This window comes from Mesoplodon bidens (genome assembly GCF_964165515.1).
Source record: "Mesoplodon bidens genome assembly, chromosome: 1".
In the NCBI taxonomy this organism is placed as follows: Eukaryota; Metazoa; Chordata; class Mammalia; order Artiodactyla; family Ziphiidae; genus Mesoplodon; species Mesoplodon bidens.
The window spans coordinates 35,324,802-35,336,917 of NC_138176.1; the positions used below are offsets into that span (position 1 = coordinate 35,324,802).

The 12,116-nt window shown below is 35.9% G+C and overlaps 1 protein-coding gene across 4 annotated transcripts in view; it reads right to left on the reverse strand.

The window, feature by feature from the left end:
- EXOC6 (exocyst complex component 6) overlaps positions 1-12,116 on the reverse strand; it is a gene marked incomplete at its 5' end in the record, with an annotated part of 206,896 nt that overhangs the window by 133,558 nt on the left and 61,222 nt on the right. For all 4 annotated transcript variants that reach the window (XM_081236720.1, XM_081236719.1, XM_081236718.1 and 1 more), the window contains 2 exons: positions 3,376-3,444; positions 5,458-5,610. In XM_081236720.1, coding sequence (XP_081092846.1) covers positions 3,376-3,444; positions 5,458-5,610 — 222 coding nt within the window. The remainder of the gene's footprint in view (positions 1-3,375; positions 3,445-5,457; positions 5,611-12,116) is intronic.

Here is a 12,116-nt window from a genome sequence, read left to right on the forward strand (position 1 = left end):
AGACTAGACTAAAAGTATTATTGTTTTGATACTACACTATGATTTATTATAGCTTTAAAAAGAGAAATTCTGGGCTTCCCTGGTGGCGCAGTGGTTGAGAGTCCGCCTGCCGATGCAGGGGACACGGGTTCGTGCCCCAGTCCCGGAAGATCCCGCATGCCGTGGAGCGGCTGGGCCCGCGAGCCATGGCCGCGGAGCCTGTGTGTCCGGAGCCTGTGCTCCGCAACGGGAGAGGCCACAGCAGTGAGAGGCCCGCGTACAGCCAAAAAAAAAAAAAAAAGAGAGAAATTCTTTTTAAAGGTCTATTCAGTAAAGTTCAACACACTTGAAACGTCACTTACTTATCTGTAAAACAGCAAGTTTACACTGATATTGTGCTGTTAGATCACTTGCATCTCAGCTAGGAAGTGCAGAACTAGTCCTGTCTTTTAATAGAGGACTAAAAGAAAAATGTTAACAAATAAAGATAGTTCTATTTGCTCTAATTAACATGATTACCATTCTTTTTTCAATTACATAAATAATCCAAACCTCAAAACTCCTTAAAAGTAAATGGCTTAAGAAGGCAGTGGGATGACATATTCAAAGTGCTGAAAGAAAAACCAAGAATTCTATATCCAACAAAACTACTCTTAAAAAGCAAAGGAGAGGGAATTCCCTGGTAGTCTAGTGGTTAGGACTCTGTATTTTCAGTGCTGAGGGCCCAGGTTCAATCCCTGGTTGAGGAACTAAGATCCCACAAGCTGCGCAGTGTGGCCAAAAAAAAAAAAAAAGCAAAAGAGAAATTAAGACACTCCCAGATAAACAAAATTGAGAGAATTTGACACTACCAGAAACTTCCCTAAAAGAAACACTAACAGAAGTACTTCAGTCAGAAATGCAAGGACACTAGACAGTAACTCTAATTCACATGAAGAAATTAAAAGTACCAGTAAAAGTAAATACAGAGGAAAATATAAAGACAGTGTATGTGCATTTTTGTTTGTAACTCTTTTCTTCTAATTTAAAAAAACAACTGCATAAAGAATTATAAAATTATAAAACTGTGTCAATGGCTAATGTGTAAATATATAATTAGTATGAGAACAATAACATAAAGGAGAGGGATTAATGAGAACTAATTATACTGTTTTAAGATAAAGATGTTATTTGTAATTCCCAGGGCAAACACTAAGAAAATACTAAATATATAAATGTGTGTGTGTGTGTGTGTGCGTGCGTATAAATAAATGACAAGGGAATTAAAATGGTACATGAGACAATATCTATTTAATGCAAAAGAAGGCAATAATGGAGAAAGAGAGGAACAAAAAAAGACATCAGACATATTAAAACAACCAGTAGATGTAAATCCTACCTTATCAGTAATTACATAAATATAAATGAACTAAACAATCCAATCAACAGGAAGAGATCAGCAGACTGAACTGGAAAAAAAAACACAGATCCATCTATATGCTATCTTACAAGAGACACATTTTAGATTCAAAGACACAAAAAGGTCAAAAATAACATAATAAAAAAATATACCATGCCAAGAGTAACCAAAAGAGCCTGAGTGCCTATACTATAATCAGCCAAAATAGAATTTAAGACAAAAAATATTACAAAGAAGGACATTTTATAATGAAAAAAGATCTTACCATGGAGACATAACAATTATAAACATATACACACATAACAACAAAGCCTCAAAAACATATGAAGCAAAAACTGGCAGAACTAAGGAAGAATAGACAATTCGACAGTTATAGCTGGAGGCTTCAATAATCCCACTTTTAATAACAGATGAAACAAGCAAAAGATCAACAAAGATAAAGAAGATTTGAACACTATAATCAACTAAACCTAACTGATGGCTATAGAAAACACCACCCAACAACAGCCAGATACACATTATTCTCAAGTTTACATGAAACATTCTCCAGGATAAAGCATATGTTATGCCATAAAACAAGCCTCAATAAATTTAAAAGGACTGGAATCATACAAAGTATGATCTGTGACTACAGTGGGATTAAATTAGGAATCAATAACAGAAGAACTTTTGTTTGTGAACAGAAATTCACAAACATGGAGATTAAACACACTTCTAAATAACTAATGGGTTAAAGAAGAAATCACAGGAAATTAGAGAATACTTTGAGATAAATGGAAACAAAAACACAACACACCAAAACTCATGGAATGCAGCTAAAGCAGTAGTTAGAAGGAAATTTATAGCTTTAAATGTCTGTATTAAAAAAGAAGAAAGGGACTTGTCTGGTGGCACAGTGGTTAAGAATATATCTGCCAGGGCTTCCCTGGTGGCTCAGTGATTAAGAATCTGCCTGCCAATGCAAGGGACACGGGTTCGAGCCCTGGTCCAGGAAGATCCCACATGCCACGGAGCAACAAAGCCCGCGTGCTGCAACTACTGAGCCTGCGTGCCACAAATACCAAAGCCCACACGCCTAGAGCCTGTGTTCCACAACAAGAGAAGCCACCGCAATGAGAAGCCTACACACCACAACAAAGAGTAGCCCCCACTTGTCACAACTAGAGAAAACCCGTGCGCAGCAACAAAGATCCAACACTGCCAAAAATAAAATAAAATAAAATAAATTTTTTAATAAATAAAAAAGAAGACAGATCTCAATCAATAACTTAAACTTCTACCTACATGAAGGAAGTTGGACACAAAAGGCCACATATAGTATGATTCCATTTATATGAAATACCCAGAATAGGCAAATCCATAGAGACAGAAAGTAAATTAATGGTTGTCAGGGACTGGGGGGAGGGGAGAATAAGGAGTGACTGCTAACAGGTAAGAGGTTTCTTTTTGTAGTAATAAAATGTTCTGGAATTAGTTGTAATGGCTGCACATCCTTGTGAATTATACTAAAACCACTGAACTGTATACTTTAAAAGGGTAACATTTTGGGTATATGAATTATATCAGAATAGTGCAATCATGTTTTTAAAAAAGATAATTGTTTAACCAAAACTAGTAACAATGTAGTGTGGGGTAAACAAATGTAGAAGTAACGTATTTAAAAGTAACTGTGATACAACAGTACAAAGGCAAGAAGGGAGAAATGTAAGGTTCTTTTAACATACATGAAAAGTATACTTGAAAGTGCACCATGATTAAGTTAAAGAAAAAAGTAAATGCCTTACACACAGTGGATATTTCACAAGTAAATATTGCATGAAGGTTTAGAGCTCAATGAGCTGGTGGTCAGCCTTTAGAAAAAGCAGGCCTAAAATGCATACCTGTCTTTTTAATAATACAAATATACACACACAAATGTGTATACACACATATGTATACACACACAGAGATATATATGTATATATATATACCCATGCACATATACAAAAGATACTTACCAGAACAGAATAAATGTGCAAACATCGGTAAACAGGGGAAAAATCAACAAGATCTTGAACAGTTAAGACCTGAAAAATAAAACCATTTTTTAAAAATTATAGGTCAAACTACTAGTCTACTGTTGAATAATATAAAATTAGAAAAGGAGATTCATGCACTTTGTGTTATAACATTTATCAACTATAAAAAGCACACACTATAAACACAATGCCTTTTTTATTTTGTTTTGGCATTTGTTTAGTAATTCATTCTGCATATATTTATCATCATTGTTGATATTTTAGATTATAAGGTAATAAAGGGGAGAGACTGTATATCTTTAACATGCTTGATAGATTACCAGAAAATTGCTATGGATAACTAGATACATCATTATTGCTTCTGGTAAAGATGATGCACAAATGTATGATTTAGCTATAGATGAAATTCCTTCTCTTATGCATGACTTAAAATTATTTCATCAAATTGAAGAAATCATCATTATTATTTTATGGAACACTAACAAAGAAAAAAAACCACTACCACTTGAAACTGTAGTATCATCAATTTTAAGATGTTTCCTGATTCTGAGATGTTAATAATATTTTTTAAAGTACACCTTACAATTAAAGAAACAGTAATATAAAGTTCCCTAAACTTGAGAAATAAACTTTTTTTAAAGGAACACATTTCTATTCTCATGAATCCTCTGAGTGAACTTAAATTATTTTTATTATAGAGTTACTTATTTCGGAAAATGATAGAAACAAAATGTAGTAATAATTAGAGTATGGATTTCAGTGTTGGGCCTGACGGCAATGTTCCCAGCAATTAAAGATATACAAAACAGACTAGGGAAAACTGAGACACGAAGACCAGATGGTCCATTTTTACCATTCTGAATCTCAAGGGAGAAAAGACTTACAGAGATTCTCTGAATATTGATTAAGAAAGAGCAAAAAAGTAGATTTCAAAAACATTTATTTCATTTCAAGGGACTAATCAGTTCACATTAATTCCACATTAGAAAGACATTAAACTATTCAAGGCTGTTTATTTATCTGTATATCAGACATCTACTATATATGCAAACATAAATGTATATACATACATACATATTAACATACATATACGTACACACACATATATACACACACACACTCACAAATACATACAGACTCACTCATCCTCAGGTATATAATGCAAATGTACATACTGAACACTCATTGGTTCCCCCAGACACAGAGCAGCCATGGACACATATTTATATGGTTCCTTTTTAATCAATCAATTAAAAGTTCTTACTACACCCCAACAGTGTCCTTAGAAAAAGAATTTAAACTCTCACTGACAAGGTGAAACTTATAAACAATTGGGAATACTAGACTCCTTATGGTATTAACTAAATTCAAAAGGAATTCAACAGAAAAGATAAAAAGTAGGCTCAACAGAAGACTTCGAGGAGGGAACAAAAGCAGCACTAGGACTAGGAATGAATTTGACTGAAGAGGATAAAAGAAAGCAAATATTTAGGACAATTTCAAGGTTTCTAGACTTAGTAAAACTTTTTTAAGAAACTGAAAACTTAACTTTAATCATATTAAAATTATTTTGTAGTATCTCAGCACCAGCCGAAGGATAAAAAGGTAGGCTATCCAGAATTAGTCTAAATGGCAAGGTTAAGCCATCATGCAATTAAATGTCTGCCACAAGTAATTAAATTATGAGTGATCACTACAAAAATATCATTAAATTTACACTTTTACTGCTAATTATGGCAGAAAACCTAGGTTCAACTATCTGCAGCTTACAAATATAATCTACAATATATCTTGTTTATCTGTCAATTATTCTGTCTAACATTTCAGATGATTCCTTTGCCCTAATAGCTCATTACAAACTGATCTACGTAAATTCAGTTTCCACATGGCAAGACTGAGTGAGTGTCACACAGACAACATTACAACTCAAGAGAAAAAAAAACATCCAATAATAGATGAGGGAGGGAGAAAGGAAAGAAAAGAAAAAAGGAAGAAAAGAAAGGAAGAAACAAACAAAAAAAGATACAAAGAAAGAAAGAGAAAGAAACAAATTCCCATCACCTCCTCTTCATTCTCATCCTCTTCCTCAAACACAGGTTTCAATACAATTTCATTCCTTTCTTCTGGAATTCTATCATTTATATACATAGTCTTCCCAAATTTTACATTATTTTGCTTCTGCAGAATAACACTGAAGAGTTTCTGCTGCTGTGCCTATTTGGGAAAAAGAAAAAATAAGTTTATTTGAAAAATTATTGTAATCAAAATTGGTTCAAGAAGTTATTCATATTTTCTCTTTTTATTATTTATTTATTTATTTTATTATTATTATTATTTTTTTTTTTTTTTGCAGTACGTGGGCCTCTCACTGTTGTGGCCTCTCCCGTTGCAGAGCACAGGCTCCGGACGCGCAGGCTCAGTAGCCATGGTTCACGGGCCCAGCCGCTCCATGGCATGTGGGATCTTCCCAGACCGGAGCACGAACCCGTGTCCCCTGCATCGGCAGGCGGACTCTCAACCACTGTGCCACCAGGGAAGCCCTTCTCATCTTTTTAATGTCTGTAGGTGTAGGATCTGGAATGATGTCCCATTTTTGTTCATGATTTGCACCCTCCTTTTTTCAACAGTCTTGCAGGGGTTACAATTTTATCTGAAAACACTAAGAACCAACTTTTGTCTTTGTTGATCCTCCCTTTTGTATTTTGTTTTCTATTATATTGGTTTCTACTCTTGATTATCTCCTTCCAGTTTCTTTTTTTCAATTTTATTTTATTGTGGTAAGCAACTTTAACATGAGATCTACCCTCTTAAATTTTAAAGTGTACATACATATTACATTATTAATATGTATATCAATAATTTAATACATTATTGTTGATAGGTATAATACTGATATTTATAGAAGACCTATAGAGTTTGTTCATCACTTTTTTTTTTTTGGCCGCACTGTGCGGCTTGTGTGATCTTAGTTCTCCGACCAGGGACAGAACGGGGTCCACAGCAGTGAAAGCTCGGAGTTCTAACTGAGACAGGCCTAGGACCTGGGACCCTTTGCTTCAGTGCTGCAATACTTGCACCTGGACGAACCTCTCCTCCAGCAACAAAATACAAAGAAACTATAAGGGACTAAAAATAACTGCATGCATGCACAGTTGGGGCAAACTGTGGACAAAAGATACAAAAGGACCAAAAATCCCCACTGCCACTTTTTAAGAGCCCAGAGCAAAAGCAGGGTACTGAGCATGCCCTCTACACATTAGGCCACCTAAAGGGTGGGCAAAACACCTAAGCCACCCCTCCAGCCTGACCCATGGACACACCCCTACCCTCACCCCATATAAGGAACAAGCTCACCCCTCCTCAGGGAGTAAGCAAGCAAAGGAACCTGTTGTCTGTTCTCGCTCCCCCCTGCTGCAGTAGGGGCCCCAGTAAAGCCTTGGCTGAATTTCTTGTCTGGCCTCTAGTCAATTTCTACTTATTAGGGAAGACCAAGAACCCTGGTAGGTATCACTAACCACTGGACTGCCAAGGAATTCCCTAGAGCTTGTTCATGTATACTGAAACTTTATGTCTGTTGATTAGTAACTCCTCATTTCCCCCTGGCAACCACCATCCCACTCTTTGATTCTATGAATTTGACTAACTTAGATAGCTGATAATTTCCTTTTTAAAGGCTGGATAGTATTCCATTATAGGTACATACCACATTTTCTTAATCCATTCATTTGTCAATGGACGTTTACACTGTTTCCACATCTTAGGTATTGTGAATAATGCTGCAAAGAGCATGGGAGTGCTAATATTCGTCAAGACCCTGATTTCAGGATTTTTAGATAAATACCCATAGTAGAACATACGATAGCTCCATTGTTAACTTTTTTTTTTAATTAGTTGATTTATTTTTAATTTTTGGGGGCTGTGTTGGGTCTTCATTGCTGTTGCACAGACTTTCTCTAGTTGTGGCGATCAGTGCTCTTGGATGTGGTGCTCGGGCTTCTCATTGTGGTGGCCTCTCTTGTTGCAGAGCACAGGCTCTAGGCACATGGGCTCCACTAGTTGTGGCATGCAGGCTCAGTAGTTGTGGTTTGTGAGCTCTAGAGCACAGGCTTAGTAGTTGTGGCACACGGGCTTAGTTGCTTTGTGGCATGTGGGATCTTCCCGGACCAGGGCTCAAACCCATGTCCCCTTCATTGGCAGACAGATACTTAACCACTGCGCCACCAGGGAAGTCCCCATTGTTAACTTTTTGAGGAACCTCCATACTGTTTTCCATAGCAGCTACACCATTATATATTCCCGCCAACATTTTATAAGAGTTCCAATTTCTCCACATCCTTACCAACACTTGCTATCTTTTTTTTTTTTTTTTGCGGTATGTGGGCCTCTCACTGTTGTGGCCTCTCCTGCTGTGGAGCACAGGCTCCGGACACACAGGCCCAGCGGCCATGGCTCACGGGCCCAGCCACTCCACGGCATGTGGGATCTTCCCAGACTGGGACACGAACCCGTGTCCCCTGCATCGGCAGGCAGACTCTCAACCACTGCGCCACCAGGGAAGCCCTGTTTTTTTTGATAATAGCCATCTTGAGAGGTGTAAGGTGACATCCCATTGTGATTTTGATTTGCATTTCCCTAATGGTTAATAAATTTAGCATCTTTTCATATATCTGTTGGCCATTTTTATGTCTCCTTTGGAGAAATGTCTTTTCAAATCCCTAGCTCATTTTTTTTTTTTTTTTGCGGTACGCGGGCCTCTCATTGTTGTGGCCTCTCCCATTGCGGAGCGCAGGCTCAGCGGCCATGGCTCACGGGCCCAGCCGCTCCGCAGCATGTGGGATCCTCCTGGACCGGGGCACGAACCCGTGTCCCCTGCATCGGCAGGCGGACTCTTAACCACTGCGCCACCAGGGAAGCCCTCATTTTTTAATCAGGTGATTAGTTTTGCTTTGTTTTGTTTTTTGCTAGTAAGTTGTATGATTTCCTTACATATTTTGGAGACTAACCCCTAATCAGATACACAGTTTGCAATTTTTTTCTTCCATGCCGTAGTTTGTCTTTTCACTCTGTTTCCTTTGCTATGCAGAAGCTTTTGAGTTAGATGTAATTCCATTTATTTTTGTTTATGTTGCCTATGCTTTTTGTGTCATATCAATACTTCTACTTTCATTGAGTTTAATTTGCTACTGTTTCTCTAACTTCTTGAAATGGATACTTAAGATCATTGATTTCTGCCTTTCTTTCCTAATTTATAAATTTAAGCCTACAAATTTCCCTTAAACTTGACTTTTATCATATCCTACAAGTTTTTCATATATCACATTTTCATTATAATTCAATTCAAAATATTTTCTGGTTTCAAATGAGTTTCTTCTTTGACCCATGGGTTATTTAGAATTTTATTTCTTAATTTCCAAATATATAGGGATTTTCTACTTATCTATTTATTACCAGTTTCAGGAATAATTCCAATGTGGCCAGAGAATATGTTCTATATTATTTCAATCCTTTGAAATGTATTGACATTTCCTCTATGGACTAAAACATAATCAATTTTGATGAAGTTCTTTAAAAATGTATATTCTGAAATTAAGAGATACAGTGTTACATGTGTCAAATAGGTCAGGGTTGCTAATAATTATTTTAAAGGACTAAATCCTTACTATACCTATTGGCTCTAGTAGTTACTGAGAGGAGTGTTGAAATCTATTATGATTGTCAAGATGTCTATTTCTCCTTTTAATTCTGACAATTTTTGCTTTTACATATTTTGAGACTATGTTATTAGATAGAAATAAATTTAGAATTGTTTATTTTCCTGATGAACTGAACCTTTTATCACTATGAAATGTTACTCTTTCTTAAGCTTTCTGTGTTAAAGCCTACTTTAATATTAATGTACATACATCAGCTTTCTCTTGGTTAATCTTTTCATGATACAACTCTTCCATCCTTTTGCTTTCAACCTCTCTATATGTTTATATGTAAGATGTCTTCTGAAAGCAGCATAATTTAACAGAGTTTTTAAAACTCATTATCAATTCCCCTCCCAACTTAAGTGTGGTTGTTGTTTCACACTGTTAATTCTATACATACATAAACCTTATAAGATGATTTTGTTTCATACAGCCAATAGATATGTAGTTTTATCCCAAATAGTTGCCCTTTCTATTTACTTCTGCATCTCTGGCCTTCTAACTGGGATGATTTTATGTCTGAAAACACTAATATTTCCTTTAGTGCAGGTCTGCTAGAAAAAAATTATCTAGGTTTTTATTTATCTGAAAAATACCTTCATTTCACCTTCATTTCTAAAAGATTTTTGCTAGGTACAGAATTCTAGGTTGACACATAAGGCTTATCAGCACTTCAGATATACTTTTCACTATGTTTTGGCTTCCATTGATTCTGCTGAGAAGTCAGCTATTGACTGATATTATTATTGTCCTTTTGAAGATAATACATTTTTTCCTCTGGCTGTTTTAAAATTTTTCTTTGTTAGTTTTCAGTATTTTACTATTATATGCCTAAATATGGGTTTGTATTTCTTCTGCTTAGAATTCATAGCACTTTTGTGGCTTCAAGGTCTGTCCATATTTTTTATGCCCTATTCTCTCTCTTTTCTCCTTCTGGGACTATAATTACATATACATTAAACCTTTTCACCTCACCCCATATGTCTCTAAGCCCTTTCCTGTACTTTCCATTCTTTTGTCTTTCTGAGCTTCAATTTGGATATTTTCCTCTGACCTATCTTCTGGTTCATTAATTTTTTCTTCAGCTGTGTCTAATATGTTCTGCCTCCTATACGATGAGTTCTTAATTTGTTAATATATTTTCAGTTTTAGAATCTCAAGATGATTTGCTTTATGGTTTCCAATGATCTCCAACTTCTCAATCTTGTCTTATAATTCCTTGAATACATTGGGTTGGTCAAAAAGTTCATTCGGGTTTTTCCATAACATCTTACAGAAAAACCCGAATGAACTTTCTGGCCACACCATTATTAATTAATTAATATTAAAGTCTATGTCTAATAGTTCCATTATTTAGACTTTGTTTTGCATCCCAGATTTAAGCTTTATATCAATTACCAATGAGTATACTCATCTTCCATTGAGTGATTCAGGTCAAATAATGATTCAATTATTTTAATGACCTTTGGTTTGGAGCACTGTCAAGGTTTTACAAAACAATTACCACTAATTCTTTTTTAAGAGGAAAACCAAATACATTCATCTAAAAACACTAGAAAAATTTGGGCTTCCCTGGTGGCACAGTGGTTGAGAGTCCACCTGCCGATGCAGGGGACGCGGGATCGTGCCCCAGTCTGGGAAGATCCCACATGCCGCAGAGTGGCTAGGCCCGTGAGCCATGCACTGAGCCTGCATGTTCGGAGCCTGTGCTCTGCAACAGGAGAGGCCACAACAGTGAGAGGCCCACATACCGCAAAAAGAAATAATAAATAATAAATAAAAATAAAAACACTAGAAAATTTAAAAGATATGATACATACAGGAACATACATAAAATATACTGCCTTAACTTCAATGGATTATTTGTAGAGAAAAATGTCTACTAACCTCACAGAAGGAACTATGGTATCAAGTTGCAAGCTTATTTTATCTTCCACAGAAAATGACCACAGCTTGTGAAGACTAAGAATGCAGAAGCTGTTATCCCACAACTGACTTAATTATTGACAAAAATGAACATTTATACAGATTAATAAGTTGAGAAGCCTTGTATTTTTTTTTATACATTTTAGTGATACTTCACTATCAGAACTTCATTATCAGAGATTGAAAAAAACATAGGCTTAATTCCAGGATTTTAATTTCCTTACATAATGCATGTTAGTGGAACATTCCCTCTGTTGTGATAGGTCAGATCGTAGCTACTCTGTTCTGTTAGCATGTAGAAAGTTTATCCACTGTCTCTTTCGGGTGAATTTTCTCTGAGGAATACACTACTGCCAATCAGACCTTTCTAATCCCAGGTAATCAGACAATGCAAATCACAGAAATCTAGCTCTGCCCTCACCTAGACTTTAAGGCTGGCTCCAGAGGCTTGTGCTTAAGAAAATCATTATCCCTTCTCCTCCATTACCATTATTAACCTACTCACTGAAAAAAAAAAATCAGAATTCCCTTTCTCCCTCTGTGCCCAAACTTATTTTGTCTATGATTTTTGGTTTTCAGAGTAAAAAATCATTTATTTAGAACACTGCTTCCAAACAGTGTTATGTACAAAACTAACATTTCACACATTATCAATAGATACTCCTTGAAAAAAGGGTTCTATGCTCAAATAAGTAAGATAAATATTACATACTTTACCTCCCTTCCAGGGGATTTACAATTCATAAGAAATATGCTTAACTTTATTTAACCCAGGTTTCCAAAACTTATTTGACCATTTAGTCCCGTTCTCCCCTAAAGAACAGTATTAAAATGTGTACCAGGGGATATAATATGAAAATGTTAACTGAGACTATGAACTTTAGGTATTTAATGACTAATTAAGTATCAGACTACTCATAGTGGATTCATCTATCACATCAGAATGAGGAAAAAAAACACTACAAATGCAAGTCTGCCTTTTACTTTAAAAAATTCTCCCTAGAGAAGCTAAAGCTCAGCTCTAAATTCCTTCCAAAAAAAAACTTTTTGTGCATCTCATGCTGGGCACAGTGCTAGATCCCAGGAAGGTAGAAATAAATA